At 46.0% G+C, this 27955-nt stretch overlaps 2 protein-coding genes across 9 annotated transcripts in view; one reads left to right on the forward strand and one right to left on the reverse strand.

The window, feature by feature from the left end:
• Positions 1 to 27955, forward strand: part of HEATR4 (HEAT repeat containing 4) — a 55811-nt gene that overhangs the window by 15541 nt on the left and 12315 nt on the right. For both annotated transcript variants that reach the window (XM_034992686.1, XM_034992685.1), the window contains exons 2-16: positions 1340 to 2289; positions 3458 to 3648; positions 4837 to 4977; positions 8969 to 9172; positions 9389 to 9532; positions 13331 to 13510; positions 15171 to 15331; positions 15975 to 16079; positions 18487 to 18605; positions 19294 to 19474; positions 20007 to 20076; positions 20900 to 21089; positions 22353 to 22431; positions 23388 to 23547; positions 24924 to 24982. In XM_034992686.1, the coding sequence (XP_034848577.1) occupies positions 1409 to 2289; positions 3458 to 3648; positions 4837 to 4977; positions 8969 to 9172; positions 9389 to 9532; positions 13331 to 13510; positions 15171 to 15331; positions 15975 to 16079; positions 18487 to 18605; positions 19294 to 19474; positions 20007 to 20076; positions 20900 to 21089; positions 22353 to 22431; positions 23388 to 23547; positions 24924 to 24982 (2865 nt within the window). In that variant the 5' untranslated portion in view covers positions 1340 to 1408. The remainder of the gene's footprint in view (positions 1 to 1339; positions 2290 to 3457; positions 3649 to 4836; positions 4978 to 8968; positions 9173 to 9388; positions 9533 to 13330; positions 13511 to 15170; positions 15332 to 15974; positions 16080 to 18486; positions 18606 to 19293; positions 19475 to 20006; positions 20077 to 20899; positions 21090 to 22352; positions 22432 to 23387; positions 23548 to 24923; positions 24983 to 27955) is intronic.
• On the reverse strand, positions 2046 to 27348 carry RIOX1 (ribosomal oxygenase 1). Of its 7 annotated transcripts, XR_004677020.1 has the most exons (4): positions 25377 to 27348; positions 24092 to 24262; positions 6754 to 6811; positions 2106 to 2191 (listed from the first exon to the last, which is right to left on the reverse strand). XR_004677020.1 is itself a non-coding variant. In XM_034992690.1 (3 exons), the coding sequence occupies exons 1-2, from the start codon at positions 27102 to 27104 to the stop codon at positions 24128 to 24130; spliced, it is 1863 nt and encodes a 620-aa protein (XP_034848581.1). In that variant the 5' UTR covers positions 27105 to 27348; the 3' UTR covers positions 2046 to 2191; positions 24092 to 24127. The 7 variants fall into 7 exon arrangements, 5 of the variants coding, with proteins under 5 accessions (XP_034848581.1, XP_034848582.1, XP_034848580.1 ...); XM_034992690.1 differs by lacking the exon at positions 6754 to 6811 and having other exon boundaries at positions 2046 to 2191; XM_034992691.1 differs by lacking the exons at positions 2106 to 2191; positions 6754 to 6811 and adding an exon at positions 12504 to 12656.

Consider the following 27955-nt stretch of genomic DNA (forward strand, 5'->3'; position numbering starts at 1 on the left):
TTTTTATTTATTTGACAGAGAGACAGTGAGAGAGGGAACACAAGCAGGGGGAGTGGGAAAGGGAGAAGCAGGCTCTCCCCTGAGCAGAGAGCCCGATGTGGGACTCGATTCCAGGACCCTGGGATCATGACCTGAGCCAAAGGCAGACGCTTAACGACTGAGCCACCCAGGCGCCCTCTACAGTGTTTTCCATGCTAGCTAAAACCTGAAAACAGCTTGCCCAATAATTAAGGAAAAGGTGATTTACCTACTTGGTAAAATATTTTGTAGCTGTTAAACATTTTAACAATGAAGACCATGTAGCAATATGGAAAGCAATGTAGCAATACTGGGTGATTTTGAAGGACAGCAGAGACAGAAGACATGGTCCTTGGGCAATATAGTTAGAGAGCCAAATAATTAACAGTGTGAGGTGTCATAGGATTGAGAGTTGAAAGTACTGGTACGCAATCATGATTGTACCCCTGAAACTAATTTAACACTGTATGTTAACTATACTGGAATTAAAAAAAAAAAAAAACCTGGTACAGACTAGGAGTGATTTATAAATTAGTGTGGGATATGGAGGCCTGGATAGGTCAAGAAAGAGTTCTGGAGTGGGTAGGAACTGACCTAGGCCTGGAGGAATGGATAGAATTTGTCAAATATGGAGGAAAGGCTACTGCAGATGAGGGCACAGAAGGAAGCTCCACTGTGTAGAGGGAGGAATATGCAGAGAGGAGTTAAGAGACTTGAGAGGTTATAGCCAGAGAAGGTCATAAACCGGGGTCACACTCATGAAGAACCCTGAATGCCAGGCTGAGTTGTCTGAACTTTATGCTATAAGCCCTTTAAATACACAGAAAGCAATATATGAGGAAAAATTAGAAGCATGGATACTGCTGAAAAGCAGTAATCTAATCCCTCATAAGGAGAGGAGGGGCTGAGCTTTGGGGACAAATGGGAACATTGGAAGCAAGGGGCTGATACAAGGAATATTTAGAATATCGCACCATTTCTTTCTTTTGTCCTTTTTTTTTTTTTGAAGATTTTATTTATTAGAGAGAGAGGCACAGCGAGAGAGGGAACACAAGCGGGGGAGTGGGAGAGGGAGAAGCAGGCCTCCTGCCGAGCAGGGAGCCCGATGCGGGGCTTGATCCCAGGACCCTGGGACCGTGACCTGAGCTGAAGGCAGACGCTTAACTGACTGAGCCACCCAGGCGCCCCTCTTTTGTCCTTTTAACTCACGTGGCTTCCCCCCGCTCCCCCGTCTTCCCATTTATTTCCTTTCTGGACTGCTATGGGCTACCGATTTCTACTGACCTAGAGCTCTCAGCAGTTCCTCCCATCCCCTCAACAGGTATCTGGTCATACCTCCAGCCCTGCATCTGGACCAGGCAGTGTGGAAGGAAGCTTTTGCTGGGAAACAATGACCAGAACCCAACAGGGAAAGACACTTCTTTCCCACCATTTCCATCAGTCACTCCCCCCACGGCTGGGATGGGGCATGAATTTTTCCCACTCAAAACCAGAACACGAGGAGTGTGCCTCGGTGTCCAGTGTACCTCCAGTCTTCCACTTTAGCCCACATCGCTGTGCACACCTGAAGAACCAGTATTTGAAAATGGCCGCTACAAACCTCACCTTCTCTCAGGAGGTGGTATGGCAGCGAGGGCTTCCCAGCACCCCTTACAGCCAGTATAACTTTGACCATCTCTACAAGGCAGGCCACATCATCCAGCCTCCCCAGATCAGCAGGGCCCGATGCGAGAAACCCACTGGCCTCAAGTCCTTGCATTCTTCAGGTCCCTCAGCAAGGGTCACCTCCCAGGCTGTGAAGACAGAAAGGTCTGCCAATCTTAAGAAGCGGCCAAAGGAATCCAAGCCGGCAAGTGTGGGCCAGGAAGAATCTTGCCCTCTCATCCCTCATTCCTGCAGGGATCCAGACATGCCAGGTCTGTCACTTTCTCCAGACATGAACCTGGAGGAGAGGGAAGCCTGGCTGCCACCCCCTGAGAAGGAGGCCAGAGCCTGGGAAGCCATCGTGCTGGAAAAGCTGAACAAGCGCACCACCCGATGGATCCAGAGCAAACGTCCTCTGAGGCCTGGGGTATCCCCCAACAAGTGGCAGAGATTTCTTCGCCAGCAATACGACTGGAGCCACATCCGGGATGAGCTTACTTCCACTAGCGATCTGGAGCTACTGAAACAGCTAGAGAAAGAAGAAACAGCAGAATTTGAGGATGAAAGCGTTATCTTGCCCACCCAGGAGAGAGAGAAGCCGGAGCTGCTGCTCCCTGTTTATTATAGGTATGTTGGCTGGGGCCTCAGGCACACCTTTGAGAACCCGTGGGTCCCCTTCCAGGACTCCGGGGTTGGTTCACATTCCTTATTTCAGAACATGCTGTCCCACCAACCTCTTGTGTTCTCCACTGTCAACTTGTTCTCTACAATCTCCTTAAAGTAAGGTGCTCAACCAGGTACTACTGACATCCTGGGTTGGACAATTCTTTGTTGTGGGGGGCTGTCTTGTGCCTTGTAGGATGTTTAGTAGCACCCCACTGGATGCCAGAAGCATTTTCCAGTTGGGACAACCAAAGATGTCTCCAGACATTGACACATGTCCCCTTAAGGGACCCCAATCACTCCTAGTTGAGAACCATTGCCTTTAAAGGGATTGGCTCCTGGCCTTTCCTAGCAGACTGAGCTATTTTGCTGTCTAGGTGCTCTCAGAAATGTATCCATATTGAGAGAGAGAAGGCAGAGATCTCAAGGCTCTGAGGTTTGGTTCTGTCTCACTTTGAATAAGGAGCCACTGTGTCACTGATGCAAAAACTGACTGGCAACCAGACAGAGAACTAAACAACCTGAGGGTTGATTACTGCATATTTCTCAGATTGCCTTCTTCTCACTTATAGCTCGAGGGAAGACCAGAGCTATTACAATATCTGATTCCCAAAAGTGAACTAAAAGTAAAGTGGGAATCCATCTATTTGTTCATTTATTGGACAAACATAAACTGCCTTCCTACTCCTTGCCAGGTACTCTGCAAAGTGCTGGGAATACAACGTAAACGAGAGACCCTTTAAGGAGCTTATGATCTGTTCACTGGGGTTGACAGTCTTTAAATAGCCACACACACGATAAAGTGAAGTAATGTAGGAATTGGTTTCCTTCCCCAAGTCCATGTAACCTCTAAGGGCACCATGATAAAAAAGGTACTGCTGGGAGCCTGGCCACTCTACCATGCTGCCCAGTGGCTCCACTGGAGGAGGAGGAAGGTGGCTGCAGACAGGCCCTTCTGGCGGGCCTGAATATTCATTTGGCACTTTGGGACAAGGCCAATAGTTAAACATAGGTGTTTTCCAGATGCTCATGTGTATGTAAGGTGAGCTTAAAGAGGAGTGAGCTATGGGTCTGATGGAAGGCAGGAGGTCCATCTCCTATCTTTCCCTTTCCTCCCTCTCCTCCTGCTAAGATTACCCAATTACTTGCCACAAGTGCAGAGAGCTGAAGCTATGCCTGGCAACAATGAGACTGCTGAGGATATCAAAGGAAAGAAGAACATCTGCCAGCCCCCGAAGCAGAGCCACTTCCGGCAGGTGAATCGTCGAGCTGGAAAGTTTGCTTACTCCACAGACAACACCTTTGAACAGGAGATATACTTTGGTAATAGAGCTGGGGTGCTGTGCTGGGGGCTGAGGTGGGCATGGAGCAGGGAGGTGGAAGGCAGCTGGGGAATGAAATAGTCATGGATGTGGATAAGAGGCCCTCGAAGACCAACATCCCCTTGTGACTAGCACAGGAGGGTTGTCTTGGCATGGGGCAGGCAGGTATCTGGTGGGGAGGAATCTGTCACCCCATTCCTTGCTCTATCCCTTTATCTTACTAAGAAGGTTGTGGAGTGTGGGGTTGTAAAGCAAACAAGGTTTGGCTTGGAGAACAAATACCTCTTCTCTGCTCTTCTCCTTTCTCTCCCTTGGAGATAATCCCCCATTGAGCTGCTATGTTAGAAAAAAATCACAGGCTTTGAAGTCTGGAGGATCCTGGTTTAGCCCTTCCCTACTAACTTTAGCAAATTATATCATCCCTCTGAGCCTTATTTGTAAAATGACAGTAACAAAAATGCACTTAAAGCCTGGGTGGCTCAGTCAGTTAAGCGTTTGCCTTTGGCTCAGGTCATGATCTCAGGGTCCTGAGATCGAGCCCCATATCAGGCTCCCTGCTCGCAGGAACCCTACTTCTCCCTCTCCTTGCTCGTGCTGTCTCTCACTATCTCTCTCTCTCTCTAATATATAAATAAAATCTTAAAAAAAAAAAAAACACTTTAAGTAAAGAATAGACAGGAAAGCATTTATAATGCTTCTTGCTCAATGCTCAATAATGTCCATTACCTTCCCCTTCCATCTTGCTATCCTTTCAATGCCTGGGCTTCCAAGATACATGATCTAGGTCTGTATGTTCCAAGCTGTTTATTCTTCCTTGCCCCCATCTTGTTCCTAAACTGTCAACTGAAAGTCTTAAAGTGTTTTAATGGAATTATTCAGATGAAGTTATTTATGACTGATAAGCAATGAATTAGATACCCCTTTATTGGGACTTAGCTTTTCATAGGGGACAATGCCTGTAGGTTAAGGTAGGTTCCGCCTTGGCTTCCAAGCCTCTATGAGACTACTAGCTCCTATTTCCAAGCAACAGTCACCTTCAAAGGATGCCCCCACATCATGGTAATCATGAGTCTTTGGGGCTGAAGAGTAAGGCAGAAGGAAATTGGGTGTGATCCTGGTGACTGAAAACCCAGCAAGAGAGGAAGGAGGGTGGTACTAGGGACTCCTTATTTCTTTTATGTGTTCACAGATCAAGTCCAGATCATACACCAGATTGGTGCGAAGACAGACCACATTTTCCTGGAAAACCTCAATTGCTACAAGAAGCAGCTGTCTAAAGTCTTCCCCGAAACCCCAGAAAGGTGGACTTCCCAGCCAGTTCCTGAAGCACGTAAGCAGGAAGTGGGTAATAGGGGTGATGATGGAAGTGCGCTATTTTTTTTTTTTTAAGATTTATTTGAGAGAGAGAGAGCACAAGCATGAGCGTGTGCACAAGCCAGGGGAAGGGGCAGAGGGAGAGGATCTCAAGCAGACTCCCTGCTGAGCACAGAGCCCCAAGCGGGGCTCAATCTCACGACCCTAAGATCATGATCTGGACGGAAATCAAGAGTCAGACACTTAACTGACTGAGCCGCCTAGGTGCCCCAGAAATGGGGCTGTTTCTTTAAGGACCCTGTTTTATAGGCTGGGCATCACCAGTATGTAGGGGAGTCCCTTCCTACTAACTAAAAATTATCTCATAAAATTATAAAACACTAACTGTAACTAGAAAGAGCCTTTGTGGAACATCCATTCAGTTGAAATCAGATCAAACTTAGGTGTAACCAAGAGATTTAGGGCCGGAAATTACCAATGAGGCAGGACCCATCTTCTTCCCAGAGGAAGTTACATCAAACCCTCGATCCAGCACTCTACCTTGTCCCTTTGGGCTGGTTCTACCTTCCCATTCCATTCTCAGGCCCATATCTGTCTCAAGTACTAGGGTCATCCTCTGTTCTATATTTCTGTTTCATAAGCATGTCTTTCTTAATTCTGTGAGAGAGAGAGGAAGGGAGTTGGCCAAGAAATGAGCTTATGAAACAAAAAGTGCCCATCCTCCAAGAGACTATGCATGTCCCCTGACTTTTCTTTGCAGGGCCACTGTTCTGGTGAGCCCCCTCGTGTGCAGAAACTAATGGTACTAGCGGAGAAAGCACCCCAGCAAAGCCTAGGATTGGGTCTAGGCAAGTCCCCTTCTAAGGCTTCACTGGCTTCATTAGAGCTGAGACACTAATCATTCCTACAGGAAGGCACTTTGGAAATACTTACTCATTTTGTGATATTTATTGATACTTAGGTGACTTTGTGAATGCATTTTATAAACTATTAAGTGCTCAAACTCAAGGAATTATTATTAGTATACTACTCTCCCCACAAGGCAACTGTATTGTGTACGCCCTCCCCTCTGAGAATAGGCAAAACCACAAAGACAGACAGTTGACCAGCAGTTGATAGGGGAAGGGAGGAATCGGCAGAGGGTTTCTTTTTGGGGTGATAAAAATATCCATTGTGATAGTTGTACAACTCTGAATATACTAAAAACCACTGAATTGGGTACATTTTAAAAGGATGAATTTTATAGTATGTGAATTCTGCCTCACAGCTCTTATAAAACACAAATCCCCCTGCTGGATTCAGATGTCTCACCACCTGTCTCACTGGCTTCACAGACACTTTTCCCCGACTGTGCTAGATGTCTGCCCTCTTTTCCCCAGAACATAGAACATCTAATGAACAAAGAAGCTGTAGAATCTTTCCCAAACTTCTTTTTTAAAATAGTATTTGAAATTGAGGGGGCCTGGCTGGCTCAGTTGGTGGGAGTATGCGATTCTTAATCTCAGGGTTGGGAGTTCAAGCCCCATGTTGGGTGTGGAGCCTACTTAAAAAAATTAATAAATAGGGGCACCTTGGGTGGCTCAGTCAGTTGAGTGCCTCACTTCAGCTCAGGTCTGATCTCGGGGTCCTAGGATCAAGCCCCCTGTCGGGCTCCCTGCTCAGTGGGGAGTCTGCTTTTCCCTCTCCTGCTCCTCCCCCCTGCTCATGCTCTTTGTCTCTCTCAAATAATCTTTAAAAAAATATTTGAAATTGATCTGGGAGAAGTAAAGTCAGAAGAGTAACATAGACACACCTTCTTATAACTATTTCATTCATCGTCTCATTCAGGAAATACTAGGTAATGAAAGAACCTAAAAAAGAAAAAAAAAATTCCTGGAGTTAGGAGGCGTGGGTAGATTTTTTTTACTCTCCATTTTGATTGAATTGAAAACCTTAGATGATAATTTCTTTAAAATGATGAACATTCTCAAGATACAATAGCCTTAATTTCCCCCAAGTTGTAATATAAAACTCTCTAGTATACCCAGATCATTACAGTTCTTCTATAGTAAGCACAGGTCTTATGGTACAAAGTGAAAGGCACCATTTGTTTCTGCCAACAAAGTATACTGCGCCTTTTATCCCATAGAAAGCCAAAGGGTTGTCTGTGTGCTCGTGTCAGAGGACTTTTGATGTGGAATGTGGCTAGTGGATGTATTTATACCTGCCTAGAACTCAAAGGACTGGAAGTAAAATTAATATTGGCAGTTGTGCATGTTTATTCCCACACAGGTTAAATACCAGGGATTCAAGGCTTTCTCACATCCTTTTTAACTCCCTGAGCAGGGGGATATAGGAGGAAAGGGACTAGACTAATCCGGCCACTACTCACTTCCGTGGGAGGGATTTCAAGCAGGCTGAGAGGAGAGAAATGGGGGAGTTATCATAGTATCGACTCACTGGGAGCTGACCTGTCTGGAGGTGGTTCTATCTCTCTGGCTGCATACTCTATACCGCAAAGGAAGCCAGCCCTCAACAGGGTGACGGAGTTCCCCCAGCGTGACCAAGCTGGGAGAGAACCATTGGAGGGTATGCTCTGTATAGCATCTGAGCTAAACTGCCTTGGGGTCTCAAAGACTCTTTTTACATTAGAAGAAAGAAATGGCATTGCCTTTCTTGTTCAAAGGAAAGAACGGATTTAGAACAAATCTAAACATGTTAGTCAGAATGAAATCTTGGAAGAGACACAAACCTTTGGTAGTGACAGATTAGAGCATGAGGCTGATAAGCAATGCCACAGATCATGAACTTGGTAATCTGGAAATGTTTTTATATTTTTTGCGTTCTCCACACAACTGCTCTTCTTAGGAAGAGGCTTTCTGAATCTGACACCAGGGAGATCACGAAGTCTAGAAAACATAACAACTATAATTGTATTTTTATAATACATTCTGTCCTCAAATTTCCAGCTGTTGTCATAATGAGGAAAAACTCAGAGATGCTAAAATCTTTCAAACTTAGCAGGTTGTAGCAGCATTCCTCTTCCCAAATTAAAAACATTAAAAAGAAACATAAAAAAGTCAGCACCTGGCTGGCTCAGTCAGAACATGCGACTCTTGATCTTGGTGTCATGAGTTCGAACCCCGTGTTGGCTGTAGAGATCACTTACAAATAAACTTAAAAAAAAAAAAAAAAAGATTTGAGAGAGAGAGAGAGCAAGCATGCGTGCCCAAGCAGGGGTAGGGGCAGAGAGAGAGAGAGAATCCTCAAGCGACTCCCTGCTGAGCGCGGGGCCCCACAAGGGGCTCGACCCCAGGACACTGAGATCATGACCTGAGCCAAAATCAAGAGTCAGACGCTTAACTGGCACCCCAATAAATAAACAAACTTAAAAAAAAAAGAAGGGGTGCCTGGGTGGCTTGTCATTGGGTGTCTGCCTTCGGCTCAGGTCATGATCCCAGAGTGCTGGGATCAAGCCCCACATCGGGCTCCCTGCTCCTCGGGAAGCCTGCTTCTCCCTCTCCCACTCCCCCTGCTTGTGTTCCCTCTCTCGTTGTATCTCTGTTAAATAAATAAATAAAATCTTTAAAAAAAAAAAAAAGAAAGAAAACCTAATAAACTAGGAATGGACAATTACACTCTAAATTGCAATATATCAGATACTGAATTTTGAGCAAAACCTTATTACATATAAACAAATTTTATTATATTGTTATATTATGTATACAGATTATATATATATGTTAATATATATACATTACATATATATATACACATCATATATATATTATATTAAATGTATAAAAAGGCTTATATATATCTCAGTCTCCCCCATCATGGCTTTATCATGTCTGTCATCAGGACTTTTCCTAACTCCCTATGGGTTGTACTTAGTTCCCTGTATAACCATGGGAAAGTTTGTTCTCAAGAGTTTTGTTTTGCCTTGGTGTTGGTCAGGAGCAGGATGTAATGGTAGCTGGGAACCCAGGGCCTAGGGCAGGGGGGTAAGCCTATCTCACACTGCATAGCCTACAGGCCTATGAAAGGAGCTCCGCGCTGGACGGCTTTGCCCACTCCAGTCAGAGATCTGCTGCTCCAGGTGGGTGAGGAGGATGTTGCCATTAAGACCAGGAGACAGAAGAAGCAGAAGGAATCACCAAAGGAGGATGTGGCTTGGGAACTGGTGGTCCTGCAGAGGATGCTGCAGGAATGGAAGACTGCCTGGGCTCTGAGTGAGTGAAGGGGCAGGGGTGGGTCCAGAGATACCAGTAAACATGAGAGGGAGGAGGTTCTTACCTTGGACTCGTGTTTCTCAATCTATGAAAAACCATCCCTCTCTTGTAAAAACATACAAATCTGGTTACCTCACCAGGTTGTCACTAGCGGAGAGCCTTTCTATCTAACCCTCACCAGATGGTTTTCTTTTCATTTCCCTCCCTGTGGCATAGTCATTGAGTGGCACCATGAAACAATAGAGGGCCTGCTGCAGGGCTTGGTGGATGTGCATGATGACATTCGGATCCAAGCCATCATTACATGTGCCACGGCTGCTTTGGAACGGCCCCGGATTGCCACCAGCCAGGGGGACTCAGGTGAGAGCCAGAACTTAACTACTTGAGAATATAAGCAACTCACACAGCCATAGACAGTGATAACTGGTGTGGACCTTCGAGCTTATCTGAGATCATTTTACAAACGAAACCAAGGCCCAGAGACTGGCCTGAATATACACAGCTTCTCAGCAAGAGATAAAATTCCTGACTTCTGGTCCAGTGCTTTTGGCACACATTTCATCACATTTTGTTTGCTCAGCAGCTTCAAGGAAGTTCACATTGTTCCACCCTGAGAGATCCCATTTGTAATAGCCCAAAATTATATATAGTTTGTGTGTATATGCATATACATTGTATATGTATATACACACACTTTCCCTTCCTAACTCTATTTTATTTATTTATTTTTAAAAGATTTTATTTATTTATTTGACAGAGAGAGACACAGCAAGAGAGGGAACACAAGCAGGGGCAGTGGGAGAGGGAGAAGCAGGCTTCCCGCTGAGCAGGGAGCCTGATGCAGGGCTTAATCCCAGGACTCTGGGATCATGACCTGAGCTGAAGGCAGACACTTAACGACCGAGCCACCCAGGCGCCCTCCTAACTCTATTTTAGCCCTTCTTTTGACAGCACATCTGAAACCCAAACTGAACTAATCACCCTCACCATGGACCCCTCCCCAAGTTCCAAACCTCAATCAGCAGCACCACAATCCATCTAGTTTCTGAGCCAGGGCCCTGGGAGTCATCCTGGACAAACCCTTCCTCTTCCCATAACCAAACGACCAACAGATTCTACTGATTCTGCTTCCCTCTTTGTGTATTCACCAGTCAACAGTGAAATACAAGAGGTCATTCCCTTCCCCCCAAATTCCCAGTCCCAGTCCCACCCCATGCCACTCCCCAGGGTAACCAATGTTCAGTTTGGCATTTCACGTCTTTCTCGATGCTTTTGGAAATAATATGCCAACATACATGTAGGCTTTTCTATTTATTATAAAAATGAGTGTTGAATTTTACTATCCATTTTCTATTTTCTCTCCTTTAATTTGTGGATATGATGAATTCTGTTGTTAAATTCTTAGAATCTAACAGATCCATGATATATTATTCTTTTTTTACTCCACTGGGTTTGATTTGTTGATATTTTAGAATGTTTTACTACATTTATAAGTGAAATGAGTTTATTTTTGTTAAGTTTTAGTTTTTGCTAGCTTTATAAAATGAATTAAGGACTGAGCCATTCTTTCCGATGGTCTTAAATCTTTTGGAAAAGAAATGTCAATAGCTTTTTGCTTTACTAGCAATAAGTAGTTAAAAAGGAAAATTTCCCATCTACAATAGCCAGAATTGTAATCTGAGGAGCCAGTTTAACAAGACACAGGACCCAAATGATAGAAACTATCAAGTGCTACTGGAAGGACACAAAACCAACTGGCTTACTTATTTCTCAGATGCCCTCAGATACCTTTTATGTGAAGCCTGCGCTAATGCTTCTTCCTCTCTGCTGCTGGTAGCATCCTAATAATATTCTGTCCTAATATGTATCACTCTGTCGTAACTGTCCATTCACTTTTCTGCCATTCCTACCAGACAAGGAACTCCTTAATGGCGGGGACTAATTTTACTTCTACAAAAGTGTCATGTTTTTAAAGTTTCACATATTTCCTAGCTGAGTTCTAGATATGGGCATTTTTGCTACAAGTTTTCAAATTTGCTGCCCCATCTGCCAGAAAACTCTTCATTTCTCTTTACCTGATTAACGTCTATATTTGTCCTTTAATTTTCAGCTATCACCTCCTCTGAGGAGTTTTCCCTGCCCTACCACCCAGACTTGGGTCATTGTCCCTACTATATGCTTCCACACATATACTTTTTTTTTTTTTTTTTTTAATATAAGCTCTACATCCAACATGGGCTTGAACTCACGACCCCGAAATCAAGAGTTACATGCTCTTCCAACTGAGCCAGGCAGGTGGCCCCCCACACACATATACGTTTTTTTTTTTATTATAACTGCTTGTTTCCTTGGGTATTAAATGGATGATATATTTGCAGTGCCTGGCACAGAGAAAACCTTCAATAGGCAGCCACAGATATTATTCTTATCCCCAAATCTTCCACAAAGAACACTTTTGTCTGCCCCCAGAATTATGCCTTCATGTGATCCCTTTCACATGTCCTAGGTATCTAGATTTTAACCTGTCTTTGTCTTCTTTCTTCCCCATACCTTCCCAAAGAAAACTATCTTACTCATTACTTTCTTCAAATTCTCATTTGACTTCTACGTATTCCTGTAAAATATACCTATTCCCATCTAGCCTATTCTTTTTTTTTTTTAAGATTTTATTTATTTATTTGACAGAGAGAGACACAGCAAGAGAGGGAACACAAGCAGGGTGGGTGGGAGAGGGAGAAGCAGGCTTCCCCCTGAGCAGGGAGCCTGATGCGGGGCTCAATCCCAGGACCCTGGGATCATGACCTGAGCTGAAGGCAGACGCTCAATGACTGAGCCATCCAGGCGCCCCCCATCTAGCCTATTCTTAACAAATGGCATAGCAGCCTGCAGTGATAATAAGACAGACAAATTAGAAATCCTAAAATCTTAGTCACAGATCCAGCTCTGCCACTTCCTGGGAAGTCAGCCTATCTGAGCTTCAAATTCCTTATCTCTAAAATGAGGATAATTGTGGACAGAAGGCCCTTTTTAACAGGACTTTTCCCCTTCTACTTGAGAATCTGGGCTTTAGTTAAAATGCCTACCTGTTGCCCTGATCTTTATAGGCAACATTACTTATGGTAAACATGAACTCTGACAAATCACATCTGGACTGGGAAAACTGCAAGTGAGATAGAAATGCCTTAAGGAGGTGCCATCCCTTGGGCTTCCACGAGTGCCGTGACTTCTAATAGGCAGGCCCTTTGTGGGCCTGGGACTAGATCTATGGACTTGTTATAAGACATACTCACTCCTGTGGAACATAGCACATGTCCCCAGAAGACTCTGTGGATACTGTCCGAAGTGCCTGGAGAACTCTGGCCAGAAGGAATGCCTGGTGCTGCCCTGTCGGCAAACCATGCTCCCATCCTAGATCCTTCGAAGATTGGTGCTTTGTGTGGTCTGTGAGGCTTGTGAGTCTGACTGCTCCAATCTAAAAAGACTCCTGAAATGACATATTTCAGGTGAGCTCTGCAGTTAATACTTGCCTACTTCCGTGAGGGCTGCCATACTGAATGAGATGACTACAAAAACACTATAAACGGCAAAGCACCTTCTAAGTATAATTGCTATTATTATTAAAAATACAAAAATATAGGGGTGCCTGGGTGGCTCACTTGGTTAAGTGTCTGCCTTCGGTTCGGGTCATGATCCTGGGGTCCTGGGATCGAGCCCCGCAGTGGGCTCCCTGCTGAGCGGGAAGCCTGCTTCTCCCTCTCCCTCTGCCCCTGCTGCTCCCCCTGCCTGTGCTCTTTCTCTCTGTCAGATATATAAAATCTTAAAAAAAAAAAATACAAAAATACATATGATAAAGACATTGATTTTCATCAGTAAAACTAATGGTGAAGGTCGCCATAGTCTAGCTGGAAACCTTCTGTGGCTTGAATCCAGCTCTTTAGAGGCCGGGTGATCAAGGATTGGGAACAGGCATACCCAGCACAGAAGTGGGCCATAGAAGCCTGCCCATTGCAGGAGCTCAGCTAAACTCTAATTCTATTAACTAGCAGTAAGCACCAGCAACTGAGACTGAGGTCAACCACTATGTGGCTATGGGAAAGAAACTGTTGGTGGAAATCAAAGGGGCTAGCACCCTCTTACCTGGTTCTCTTTTGATCACAGACAAGGAGACTGGGAAAGCCCCATCTGTCCAGGACTTGCCAGAGGTTCTACAGACCGCTCTGGAGGCTGCTCTTTGTGACAAAAGTGCCAATGTGCGGATCGCAGCAGCACTATGCCAGTACGTCATACAGTCGCATAATCCCCTCGCCCGGGACATCATGCACAGTGTCCTTATGAAGGGTGAGTAACTCCCGGTCACTTGTGACCTGGGAATATGCGGTAGAGACAGGATACCTCACTATCAGCTTTTCCTAATCCTTTCTTCTCCAATATCATATTTGTGAGGTCTACTGTATTGGGGGATTTGGGTTTACATTCATGAACACCCAGAGATAGTGGTTCCTAGGCACTTTTATAAAATAGGTACACTTCCACCTAGTGGTACTTGGGTGGCTAAGTGTTTCACAGCTGCATCTGCCTAGACACCATGCTCCCCGTTCACACAAATTCATTTGAGAGAGCGAGCGAGCATGTGAAAGCGAGGTGGGGGAGGGGGCAGTGGATGGGGGGAGAGGGAGAATCTTACACACACTCCACACCCAGAGCCGAGCCCGACGTGGGGCTTGATCTCACAACCCTGAGATCATGACCTGAGCAGAAATCAAGAGTTGGATGCCTGACCAGCTGAGCCACCCAGATGTCTCACAAATTTACTTTAAAAAAAAAAAAAGTTTGTTTACTTATATATGTATGTATGTAATCTCTACACCCAGCATGGGGCTCAGAATCACAACCCCGAGATCATGCTCTTCTCACTGAGCCAGCCAGGTGCCCCATGCACAGATTTACTTTTAATTTAAAAAGATGACATAATATTAAAGTATACTTTCTGAAACTTAAATCACCACTTGAACACATTGTGCTTCCACCTTTGCACATTAACTCACCGATATCATCCACACACACTGTTGGAGTAATACAAGCAAGACAGCTGTCAGGTGCCCAACGTGCCTGACTGCTCTCTGAAAGAGTGCCTGTTCCTTCCTGTCCTGGGGGCACTGGGGAGATGGGCAGACAAGGACAGCTGGCTGACTGGTTTGACCTTCTGCATATAGACCCTCAACAACTTAATCCATTTGTCTTAAGAAAGTCTCCACTCCAGGGGCACCTGGGTGGCTCAGTCAGTTAAGCCTCTGCCTTCAGGTTAGGTCATGATCCCAGGGTCCTGAGATCAGGTCCTGAATCAAACTCCACATTGGGCTCCCTGCTCAGGGAGTCTGCTTCTCCCTCTGCCCCGCCCCACTGCTTGCACTCTCTCTTGACTTCTCTCTCTCAAATAAATAAAATCTTAAAAAAAAAAAAAGAGAGAGAGAGAGAGAGAGGGAGTCTCCACTCCAGGCTTCCCAGTCTCTAGGGGAAGGAACAACTCTCTCTCTCACCCAGGACATAAGGGCCTACTGCTGTTAACCAACAAGAGCCTTTTAGGATTTGGGGCACCTGGGTGGCTCAGTCGTTAAGCGTCTGCCTTCAGCTCAGGTCATGATGCCAGGGTCCTAGGATCAAGCCCCACATCGGGCTCCCTGCTTGGCGGGAAGCCTGCTTCTCCCTCTCCCACTCCCCCTGCTTGTGTTCCCTCTCTTGCTGTGTCTCTGTCAAATAAATAAATAAAATCTTTAAAAAAAAAAAAAAAGAGCCTTTTAGGATTTGACTTCTCAGATTAAGATTTTCAGTCTATATTTAAAACCTTGATATGATCCATTTAAATACAGGCTTTGACTTCTATACTGAGCGGGGCACAGGGGAGTAAGATACCAGGCAGGTAACAGCCTTGGGTACCAACCCTGAGGCTGTTCTCTCTGCGGGGAGAACAGATAGCTATTTTTTTCACCCCACCCAATAGGTAATAGCGTGGACAGCTGGGCTGCAGCTCAGTGCTTGGCTCTGGAAGGTGCTGCCACATACCCCGTGATTAAGAGGATCTTCCAGCAGCTGTTCAGTAAGAAGAATGACGACACTGAGTACCAGTCTTGTATGCTCCTGAGCCATCTCAGTGAGAAGACAGTATGTGTTCATTACAGGGTCAGAGAAAGAAACCAAGTTATGGGGAACATTTGAGTCTGAGGTCAGTTCATGTAAGGAATCGAAAATGCAGGTGGCTGAGTAAGATTATAAGTATAGTTAAAAGACTGGACTAAATGTGTGGGTGACCTGGGGTAGAGAGGTATGTGTACAGGTAAAAGGGACACCAGCCACCTGAGACAAAGGTGAGAAAAGTAGGCTGCAGATGGTTTCTGTGTAGGCAGGAAGAGTTGTGATATGTAGAATTTGCTTCTGCCAAAAGTTACCATTGAAAACTGTACAGACCTACAAGTGTGTTTACTCTCAGTAGAAATGTGAAACTCACAAAGATTGAGGCATATACAAATCATCTTAGGAGTAAAGATAAAGAGAAGGCCCCGGGAATTTTCTGTTCAGGTTACTAAATGTGTATTTGTTCCCTGATTTAGGATTCCAAAGTCAGTTGGCTCAGATCGAAGAGTGCCCCGTATCTTGTAAACCCACTCTTTCCTTGGCCAGGGATGGGCACCTCATGTACTTGTGACGTTCATTAGGCTGAATGCCGTGTTAGGCTCTAACACTTCTTCCAGGCTCCAGCATCTCTGAAAGTTATCCGGAATATCCACCTAAGTCTTCCATTCCTCAGACCCTGATACACACCATGCTTGCTGTGGAGCTGAACAGCTACCAGTGGAAGGACCGGATCATAGCCTGCCGGGTTCTCTCACAGGTCGGCGGGAATGTCAGTTTGGTAAGCCTTCTGTGTTTCCAGGACAGAAAGTCTAAGCAAAAGGAGGTTGGGAAGCCCTTCCACTTTTTGCTATTTAATATCCCATTCTTACTGAGCAGATCTTTGTCTCTACCTTGCTACCTTAGTCCTAACCCAGAATTATCTTCACATGCCAACATGTCTTTCTGACTCAAGGCACCTGGCTTCTTAGCATGGTGGCAGTTCACCAGTTGTAACCCACTCACGATGAAATAAGCAAAAAACAAAAACAAAAAACAAACCCTAGGAAAATTTAGAAACTTTTATAGTACTTTGACATTGCCTTAACATGAATGTACTATATAAGTACCAGCCAATAACATTCCTCACCACCACCCCCACCCCCGCCAAAGCTGGTCCTTCACCAGATAGTTTGAGAAGCACTGACTTAAACTACCCAACAACCCAACCATACTTAGTGTCTATGTTGGCTCTGAGTGTTCAGCACATAGAGAAGGTATAAAACACAGTCCCTACTTCAAAAAGACTGACATTATAGTTGGAATAATAATACTAACGTACATAAATGATTCAAGGGCAAGTGATAAATGTACAGTACGCTCTTATAACTTTTCAGAGAGAGACATTAGTGTAGGCTGAATCTATCAGAGTTCTGGGAAGGAGTGTGGAACAGCTGGGCAAGACTTGGACAGAACAGAAGAGGGACTTCCAGGTGGAGGAAACCCTGACCATCATTTGAGCTTTCACTTGACCTGCTTCTTGCCATTATTTTTAAATCATCTTCAGCTGTCCAAATGGGGGCTTCCCCTTCTTCCTATGTGCCACTATATCTTCTCCTTATAACACTAAGTACCTCCAAAATGGCCCAGAACACTGCCATTCTCATGAGAAGTTAACACCCTCCACCCTTGGACTCTCACATTTTGAGCGGAAAGCACAAAATCTGGTCGTTCAGTATCATCATCTGAAGATGTTTTAGTCTTGAGTTAATTGAGTTAATTCTGCCCCAGTTGCCAGGGACCCCTCCTCTAAAGTCCTCACCAGCAAGTCTTCACCTGGGAGCTTGTGAGAAGGGCAGAATCTCACCTCAGGCTCACTCAGTCAGAATCTGCATTTTAACAACATCTTATTCATTTGCACACTCACCTCCTTAGCACTTGTCACTCAGGATTGCCAACTGAAAATAAAAAGACATGCAGAGCAGACAGGGGACTGACCTGGCAAAGATGAGAACTTCACGTCAGGTTGCTGGAATGAAAGGCACCATGTCCATCAGTCCTTCACTCATTCAGTAAGCAGTGTCTGACCACATCCTACATGCTCAGCACTATGCCAGCATTAGGGATGCAAAAATACTGTCTTTTCTTGGTAAATGTTATAAATAGCTGTAACAGAGGCAGCTGTAAAGCATTATGGGAATTTCCTATGCTTACAGAGGGCAGAGGAGAGTTCACAGAGATGCTTTCTGAGAGAAATCCTAAAAGAGTAGGGAAACATTCCACCACGTAGAGGTGGAAAAGAGATGTTTCAGGCAGGGAGAATAGCTTGAGCACATTAACACAGTGATGAACTACAACTGTAGTAATCTTGGTCTCTTCCCTTCTGAATGAAGTACTAATATATAGGGTGGCCAACTGTCCTGGTTTGTCCAGGACATAGGAGTTTTAGTACTAATCCCAGAAAAGTTCCAGGCAAACTGGAATGAGTGTCACCTTATTAGTGTATAACCATCAAATGTTAAGTCCCTCAAGTACAGGTAACGTGGGTCCTGACATAGTACAGCAGTTTTTTGTTTGTTTTTTTTTTAAAGATTTATTTATTTATTTGACAGAGAGATAGAGAGCACAAGTAGGCAGAGAGGCAGGCAGAGGGAGAGGGAGAAGCAGGCTCCCCGCGGAGCAGGGAGCCGGATGCGGGGCTCGATCCCAGGCCCCCGGGATCATGACCTGAGCCGAAGGCAGCCGATTAACCGACTGAGCCACCCAGGCGCCCCCATAGTATAGCAGTTTAAAGCATAAGCTTATAAAACAGACTGGGTCTTGAGTCCTGACTCTAGCATCCAACAGGTTAATCTTGGGCAAGTAAACCTGAGCCTCCATTTTGTCATCTGTAAATGGTAATCTGCTTCATTGGATTGTTTGGGAGGATTAAGTGATGGGTAAAAACACCACACAGGGGCGCCTGGGTGGCTCAGTCGGTTAAGCGACTGCCTTTGGCTCAGGTCATGATCCCAGGGTCCTGGGATCGAGTCCCGCATCAGGCTCCCTGCTCTGCGGGGAGCCTGCTTCTCCCTCTCCCCCTGCTTGTGTTCCCTCTCTCGCTGTGTCTCTGTCAAATAAATAAATAAAAATAAAAAAAAAAAAAAAACAGTACCAAGCACAAAACTGACATTCAATAAATGGCAGCTAATTATTACTCCTATTTATAGGATATGAAACATAAGTTGATCCAGATGATGCTGAGTGACTGGAATAAGGAAGTAAGACATGCAGCTGCCCAAGCTCTGGGGCGAATGAGCTTTGGGAAAGAGGTGTACAATACCATCAGGTAAAACCTAGTTAACATGAACTCAGTGAGACTTTTCTCTTAAGTGTTCAGGAAGCCTGGGATCCAGCCAGCCAGCATCTGTTGAGCTGCTTCGTATGCTCAGCATTGTACGGGGTCCCACTGCAGGATTATTTTTAAAATAAAACATTACCAGCCCTTATAGACACTAACAATGTGGCTAAGGAAAGAATCAGAGTGCCCATTAGGTGTTAGACACTGTTTTGGATGTTTCAGAGTTCGAAAGTACGACATGATTCTGATTATATAGGCAAGATACACAAATGCTTTGTAAGGTCAACTTTCACGGAGGATGGATTAGACTACACAGGCAGAGAGAAGGAAAGACATTCCAGGCTGGGAGCCGAATATAAATACAAAAATGAGGGTGGCACATGTGAGGACAGTGAAGAGAACTTGACTGTATGTAGCAAGAGGTACGTGAAAGTTTCCTTTATGGAACCATTCAACATCGTTTTGTACCCAGCATATGCTAGTAATAGGGGTTGAAATAAGTAAGACAGTTGAGGTCTGTCCCCAGTGAAACTTAACCTCATGGGCATAAGGCTGACTAGGAAAGGGTGGGAATGGATAATGGAGAGCCTACAGACATTGGATTTTATTTTGAGGGCATTAGTGGTGGGAATGCCAAAGTTTAAGGTGGGAAAATAAAAGCACTCATGCCTTCCAGAGTCAAGCTGAGTCAAGGAAATTTCCAGGAGCGTGTGGAAGCTCTCTCCCTGATTGGTGGGCTCAAGGTCCTGACTGTCAGGCTTCTCCCAAGCTTCCTGAGCTGCTTCTCTGATGATTTCATGGCAGTTCGGCGGGCAGCCTGTTTGGCAGCAGGCGCCCTGCAGATTCGCAATCAGATGGTAAGTCAAAGAAACACTTTCCCATCTTACCTAATTAACCTCTAGAGGGCATTACCCTGAGCTTCCCTTGTGCATACTACACTCACCATTCTGTGGACACACAGAATCAAACAAAGATTAGAACCAGGAAGGTGAGGGGGTAGACTGGCCACATCAATGAGTCAGTTAGAACCACATTTAGCTCCCAGGGAGCACAAGACTTAACTGTTCTCAGTTATGGGCTTTAGGATCAACTCCAGTGAATGGAGTTATAATCCCTAATTATTAGGGGAAAACCTGATTGGAGGTGTTCTAAAGAAGCCTGTATGACCACAGAACTCTGGGTTGAGGAAAATCAATCTAGACAGGAGATAATTCAGCTAATACACTATGTGTGCAGGCTAGTACTTCAGCTTCCAGCTCATTTGTCACTAGAATTGATAGAAGCCCATTTTTCAGTGATAGCACGTTTTAGAGATGAGAGGGGTCCCTGTCTCTGGTTCATTCTTGCTCTGATTCTCTCCACTCAACACTGCCCTTTTATTCATCCCAGGTCCTTGAATGCCTTTTGAATCTGATACAGAGGGATCCTTACTGGAAAATCAAGGCATTTGCCATTCAAGGTAGTATGGGAGTGGCCCCAGCTTCTCAACCTCAAATACCTTCTCACATGCTGGTATAAATCCCCAGACTTTCCCTAGGAAGGGGTAGAATGTAGGGGAAGAGATGGTTACACCTTCTCAGAAGTTCTTGCCTGAGTAATTGAAGGTTATTTTCTTCTTTCTAATGTTTCGTTCAGGATTCTGAATCTAGGTTTATGTCAAATCTGTTATGGCAAAGGGCTAAAAGGACAGTCCCTGCCAACAGATTTAGTACTAAGTTCTAAGTAGGTATCCGCTATTGGATACACTTGCTCTGGAGGCCTCAACTATAGGACCCTGTAAAAGACGATTCAAGACTGCTGCCGATTTAAAACCCTGACCTCAAACTTTCCTAGTTTCTTTTTAAGGATTTTTGGCATTCCTGCTCTCGTTGACCATCTCTGCTTTAGGTAAACCTGTTAAGTAATTGTGTCTCCTTTCCCCATTATCTTGCCTTGACTAGGCTGGTCTTCTGGGTTATCTGTCCCACATCTCATTCCCTACATAAATAAGTAGTGTATTCTCACATCCTAATGGGCAAGGATGGGATGGATCCTTCCTCCTCATCCCCACAGGAATCCTTTGGAGATGTCCTACTCTAACCCATCCCTAAAATTCTAATGATAATTGTCATCCAAAAGAGAAGATACTAACAAAATAGTTTAATGTTTGCAATACTTAATTTAGCAGGCAGCTGTCTATATATTATTACTGTTATTTGTTAATAAGGCCATTTCTGGATGTTAGGATACAGCCAACTCCATCTTAAGTGACAGTGGAACATGCTGCCCTCTAATCTCTGCAGCTTTGGGTCAGATTGGCCAAGTGAGTCCCCAGGTGACAGACCTCCTGCTCTGGGCCATCCATTATGAAGAGTCACCAGGTGTACGACTAGAAGCTTGCCGTAGCATCCTAGCCCTCAATCTTCAAGGGGACCGGGTCAGGGACACCTTCCTAGACGTGCTGCTCCTAGAGAACCATGAGGCTGTTCTAAAGTAAGCTCTAAACCTGAATCCTGCCACGACCTCTTGTACCACCAATTCTCCCATCCTTTTTAACAGAATATATCCCTGCCTTTCCAGGATGCCTAATGGCTGTAAGTGCAGGCTCACCTGCGCCATTCACCTGCCTACTTAAGTGGGTAACAGAAAAACTGGCCTAATTGAATGGAAAGTCAGGTTATGTAGTTCACATACCTGTTCTCCACCCCAGGTGGTTTTAAATGATTCATTTATTCAGCTAACATTTATCAAGTGCCTACTGTGATGACAGGCTTTAGAGTCAAAAAGACCAGAGTTTTTTGTTTTGTTTTTTTTTAAAGATTTTATTTATTTATTTGACAGAGAGACACAGCAAGAGAGGGAACACAAGCAGGGGGAGTGGGAGAGGGAGAAGCAGGCCTCCCGCCGAGCAGGGAGCCCGATGCGGGGCTCGATCCCAGGACCCTGAGATCATGACCTGAGCCGAAGGCAGACGCTTAATGACTGAGCCACCCAAGTGCCCCAAAAAGACCAGAGTTTGAATCCCAGCTCAGGCATACACTAGCTATGTGAACATGGGTAGTTACTTAAACTTTCTGAGCTCATTTTTTCAGATATCAAATGCAGGTAATTGTCTGCCTTATGGGTCTGTGGTGATGATTAAAGAGATGACATGTTTAGTATACACCATGAAAGTGTTCAATAAATGGTACCATTAGTATCTTCAAATATATCATCTTAAAAACTATACAACATCTTTATAAGCTAAGCATCATACCATTTTTGCAGATAAAGCTTAGCAAAACTGCAGTTAGGATTGGGATTGGAATTTAGGATTCTTGATTGATCCTACTCCTCTATTGTCTACCTTATGCTTTTTTTTTTTAAGAATAAGAACAACCTGGGGCACCGGGGTGGCTCAGTCGGTTAAGTGTCTGCCTTTGGCTTAGGTCACGATCCCAGGGTACTGGGATCGAGCCCCACATCGGGCTCTCTGCTCAGTGAGGAAGGAGTCTGCTTCTCCCTCTGCCCTCCCCCCCCCTCCAGCTCTCTCTCAAAAATAAATAAAATCTTTAAAAAAAGGAAAGAAAAAAGAGTAAGAACAATCTGGGACACCTGGGTGGCTCAGTTAGTTAAGCATCTGATTCTTGATTTCAGCTCAGGGTGTGGAGCCTGCTTAGAATTCTCTCTCCCCCTCTGCCCTTCCCACCCCCAACTTCCTAAATTAAAAAAAAAAAAAAGGTAAGAATGATCTAAGAAGTTCCTTTTATCTTTCAGGGAAATTCATCAGGCAATGAAGATACTCAACTTAGAAAATGAAGGAAACCAAGAAATGCTTCAGAAGATCAAGAACAGGGTAAGTTAAGTGCAAGCCATGTTTTCAAGAGAAAATTCAGGACTCTCAAGAGTTCCTTAGACCCTTTTCTCCATCACAGAAATACTTTCTACAACCACACAGGTACCATATTTTCTGAAGATACAAAACATTTATGCAAAAATCACATTATAAAATCCTAGTAAAGACAAAGTAAAAACAATAATCCTGTCAGCCTTATCAAGTAACCCTCAAAGTGGGTTATTATTTCTGAAATACTTGTTTTTCCTTCCCTTACCATTTTCTCCCCACCATCAACTAAACCCAAGTTGTTCTTTTTTATAAGTAGACCTAGAGAAGGAATGAGTGACTGGAGCTAGCCCCCTTAATTTTTTTCTTTTTAATTTTCCTTAATCCCTAAACTGGGGTTTTACCAAAGGAATGCTCTAGCTAAACAGGCGGTTCTAATTTTTCAAAGCTGTTAGATGAGATGAAGAAATAGAGGGACAGGGGCGCCTGGGTGGCTCAGTCGTTAAGCATCTGCCTTCGGCTCAGGTCATGATCCCAGGGTCCTGGGATCAAGTCCCACATCGGACTCCCTGCTCAGCGGGAAGCCTGCTTCTCCCTCTCCCACTCCCCCTGCTTGTGTTCCTGTTCTCGCTGTCTCTCTCTGTCATATAAATAAATAAAATCTTAAAAAAAAAAAAAAATAGAGGGACAAAGACTTTAAAAATATAAGATTCTTTCTTCATATAATTCACAAAACCAGCTTCACACAAAGCAAGCATTTCTTAGCAGGTTCCTTTCATCATGCCCAAAAAGCTAAAGTAGATTTTTCATTAATGGGTGTAAAAAATGTCCAGCCAACATCAGAAGAATGCCGAGGGATTGTACAACCTAATACCAATTAAGCACAATGCAGTAAGTTACTTTATTAATGGTTTTTGATGATTTGCAGCCTAATACAGTTTTTTTCAACATCATTTCTTCTGATCTAGATTCAAATACTAAGCCAAAAGGACTTGCTGACAGAGAAAATATTCAAGATGGAGAGGGTCATAGGAAAAGTGAAGGAAGAAACAAAACGTGTTTACTTGCAACCCAAGGAGGGGCAAAAACCACTGAAACTCCATACTTTTCTACAAGAAACTTTTCAGGGTAGGTTTCCAAGGGGTGAGTCGTATGCCTCGACTCCTTTAACAAGCCTCTTCCGGGATCTGGACATTTGGGAAGTTTAATTTCTAGCCCTGTAGGATGAGTCAGGAAAGGCTGCTACCTTTCGTTTTTGGCCACCATCTTCTCAGTCCTTTTATTTTTTTCCTGCCCGCTCCCTGGCTTTTAATTTGCTATTTTGTCCCTTAAAAAAAAAAAAAAAAAGAATGAGGTAGTTCTAATTTAACGGATTTGAAAGTTAGGTCAAAAAATGAGAGGTTAGGAAAACAAAACAAAAACTACTGTTATGTTTGATTATGCATCCAAACAAAGCCTTGTAAGTTTAACTTTTAATAGTAGTTACCTCTGGAAAGTGGGGTTGGAGAGAAAGCTATCACTTTATGTATATCCATGCTTTCCCAACTTAAAAAAAACTTCATAAAATTCTCAACCTTATATAACTGCACCTGTCAGTTATGGTGATAGGATCTTAAAGTTCCAGACAACCTAAATGAAGTGCAGACATCAAGCTATACCAAAATATACTTACAAAATCTGTGTGCCCAGGTGTAGCAGCAGCCTCAGCTCATTCAGGCCTACCAGCCACCACCCCAAACCCAGGTCTTCTGGCTCCAAGTCCGGTGCTCTCTCTGGTACACCAGGCTCTCTTCCACCAACCATGAGAACAGTCACTTGCCAGGTTTGGGGAAGATTCCTCCAACTGCCAGAAAAAAATGAGAGTGGAAAGTAACTTGAACACCAGCCTTCCTTTCCTTCATGGCCAGCTTGCTACAAGTTGGTTGACTGAGGCACAAGTAGGTGACATGCTGTCCTTTGGGAGCAATGCCAGCTACTGACGCAAGCAAGCACTGAACAAAAACATAATACACTCTTAACTTTTCCAATAGGATTGTGATGTTTGGGGTTCAAGTAGCATGATTAAAATAAATTACCCCCAAAGTTATATAATTGGCCCCAATCCTACAGCCACCCCAAGTTACCTTTCACCTCAACCATTACAGATTTTCCCCCCCCCCCCCCCAATTCCTTCAAACACGTCACATAATAATCTAGCCTTAAAAAAGAGAAACATTCTTTGGCACTTTAATAACTTTTCTAACATACAAACTCACAGTAACAAACAGGATACTGACCCCAACCCTCCCCCCAAACTGAGGAAAGAGAACTCAAATGAAGGATGCAAATCCCAAATAAAAACATCTGATGTCTCAAGCAGAACCACACAGCAAGTGCTACACAGTACACTGAAGCCTGGGGGTGATGATGAGGCTGGTGCTCTGAAATAATCAGGGATCAAAGTTACTTCTGCAGAAAGAGCTCCTTTTTCCACCTCCAACTTCTGCTTTTGCTTTTGTGCCTAGATGAAGTGGTGATTCCTAGAAAGCCATCTGAAATTTGTGACATTAAAGCAGTCATAAAGGTAAATGTAAGCAGTCATAAAGGTAAATGGTTCTCAAGGTAAGAACATGAGTCCCCCCACCCATCCCCCAGCCCCCTGCCAAAAAGGTGGTAATGGTAGTTAAGAGAATCACCACTGTCTTGCTTCCAGCAATCAACAAGAAACTAGTTCAGGTTAGAGGCATCTTGGTGAGCAGCAGCCCCTTGTCATATAACATGGTTGCCAAGGAAAGCTGGTCCTCCACAGTGTCACAGGGCAGGTCCCCTACTCTCACAAACTCTGGGTAGGAGCGCAGCAAGAGTTCCATGGCATCAGCTTGCTGAGGGTATATCTCCAAGCACTTGGGCTCTTCCAGATGATAAACACGGGAGTTCTCCACTGTATAATAGAGAAACAAATGGCCTCCCTCACCCACCAGCCGAGCTATCCCATCCTGCAGCATGTGCACTTCTGTTTCCGTTGTCAACTGGGCCCCCACGTTCACAGGTTCGCCAGCCTCCCAGCGAATTGGGAGCCCATAAACACTTAGTGCCCTCTCCCTATCAGTCAGCACAGGGGGCAGAGAATCGTGGATGAAGTCTTTGGCTCGCTGGTCAGCCACAGCATCGACAGGAGCAAAGTGTCCCAAGCGGGCAACCAGGACTCGCACCTTCTCCATAAAAGCCGTTCTTCGTGGATCCTTAGAATCCGAGTGCTGGGCCCCCATGTAATCCATGAAGTCTCGGGGGAGACCCCTTCGGAATTCCACATTTTCTTCCATTGCAGCCTGCACTGCCAGAGGCAGTACGGCCTCCAGGAAGTCGCCCCAGGTATTGCGCTGGTACGTGGACAAGGTGAGGTGCAGAGAGTGCACCCCATCCTGGCATTCGGCTTGGTGAATGAAGCCCCGAGGAAAATAGAGCAAATCTCCGGGTTCCAGCACGGTCTGCAGCACCGGCTCACCGAGGTCGTCCTGGCTGAAGTTGGGACTGGATGTCAGGGCCAGCTCCTCCGTCGGGACCCGGGGTCGGTACACGCGCCAGAGTTTCCTACCTTCCAGCTGCAGCACAAAAGCCTCGATGTCGTCGTAGTGGGGGGCAAAGCCCTGCGAATTGGGGGGCGTGAGGTAAATGTTGGAGCCTGCCATGCTTCCAAACTGCTCCTGGAGCACAGCCAAAAACTGCCACACGGTGGTCGAGAAGGCCTGCGGACAGAGGAGGCGCAGGGAGCAGCCGGCCTGGTACAGGGACCAGGCGGCGGCGGGCAGCGCGCGGCCGGGCGGGTTCAGGGTCTCACGCCGCCCGTTGACGTAGCGAGCGGCGTCCAGGTGCTGCCCGAACTGCACCTCCTCGTGGCGCAGCAGGGAGTCCAGGTCTGCGGTGGAGAAAAGCCCCTGGTAGTAGGCGTGGTCCTGCCGCCGCACCAGCACCGCCTCCCGCTCCCACAGGCGCCGGTAGAAATGGTCGGGCGGCATGGGCGAGATGAGCCACTCGAAGAGGCGCGCTGCCCGCCGCCGGCTGCTGGGGATGCGGTTCAGCTCGGCCAGGACGCGCTGCAGCGGGGAGTCCCAGGCCAGCTCCCCGCCCGTGCTGTCCACCTGCGGCCCCGACAGCGTGGCGGGAGCTACGGACAGAGGGGCGGCCGCCAAGTGCTGGGCATTGCATAGCAGGGCCGAGGTTTCTACCACGCGGGCCGGCGCGGCGGGCACCTCCACCAGGCGCGCGGGCGGCGCGGAAGCCGGCACCAGGCGGGCCGGCGGAGTCTGCGCCTCCACCAGGCGGGCCGGCGGGGTCTGCGCCTCCACCAGGGAGCGGGGTGTCTGGAGGGAGCGGGCCGCGGGGGAGGCCTCCAGCAGCTCTGCAGGCCCCAGGTGGCCATACGGCTCCCGCCGGGCCGCATCGGGGATGGCCGCCGCCCCACCAGGCAGCGGGTCCCCCGGATCGTCGACCGTCGACTCCACCCTCGAGTCCTCCGAGTCCTCGCTGGGCAGCGTCTGGGCCCTCAGTGCGGCCATGCGGGACGCCACGCTTCTCCTAAGCTGCCTTCGGATCTTCCTGGGCCTCAGGGGCAGGGCCAGGACCGACCCGCTGTGTGGCTGCGGCTGGCGCCGGCGTCTCAACCTCCCGCGCCTCAACAGCCCCGTGCTAGTCCGCAGCCCGTCCATGGCGGGAGCCCCTTCCGAGGCCGGCGGGGCTGGGTAGAAAAGGGATCTCGCGGGGAGCCGCAGCGAGGCACTCTGGGAAGGGGGCGCGGCCTCCAGCCGCCTCCCGGGTGGCCACGCCTGCCATTCTTCCCCCCGGCGCCTCACGCTCACCCGGCTGGCAGTACCCAGCTTCTCACAGAATAGCGGTGTCCCTGCTGAATTAGCAAGGGTTCCACATTTGCAGGGCAATTTAAAAACCAAGTTGCTGGGGACTCCGGGAGAAAGAAAGTTGTCTACTTAATTAACTCTTCATCTTTAATCTCTGTATATTGGGGTGTTCCCTAGGACGTCCTCATTTCTGAACAGCGTGTTCTTCCCCAACTTTGCACGGAAAAGCGCACAATTCCTATTTTCAAGGAATGTTCTTGGGCAAAGATCGAGATTCTTCGGGCAAAGTTCAAACCTCGGGTCCACCGGGTCTTCTTTCTCAGCAGATGACGTCACTGATTGACTCCCTAATTTCCTTCCTTCCTTTGACCAATACAAAAAATCTCAGTCTTTTGGGGTTGGGGGGAGCCCCTGGCTGGCTCAGAATGTAGAGCAGAGCGTGTGATCCTTGATCTGAGTTGTGAGTTCAAGCCCCACGTTGGGGGTGGAGCCTACCTTAAAAAAAAAAAAAAGAATGCAAGGATATACAAAATCTGAGTCATTGCCCTCTATGATATGGGAATAAGTTATAAGAGTTTCTACTTGCGTTCTTGATATCTGCCCTTTCCACCCCATCTGGGGTTTTGTTTCCTTAGCTACGACTTCTCTCCTCAGAATCTTCGATCACACTTTCTCTGAATCTTAAATTGACCTCTTAAATCTGA

This window comes from Mirounga leonina, unplaced genomic scaffold, assembly GCF_011800145.1.
Source record: "Mirounga leonina isolate KUSES-001 unplaced genomic scaffold, KU_Mleo_1.0 Mir_82, whole genome shotgun sequence".
Classification (NCBI taxonomy): Eukaryota; Metazoa; Chordata; class Mammalia; order Carnivora; family Phocidae; genus Mirounga; species Mirounga leonina.

What these genes read in the sequence shown, in the direction of transcription:
- RIOX1 (XM_034992687.1), bottom strand. Translation starts at nt 27,104, where the DNA reads ATGGACGGGCTGCGGACTAGCACGGGGCTGTTGAGGCGCGGGAGGTTG.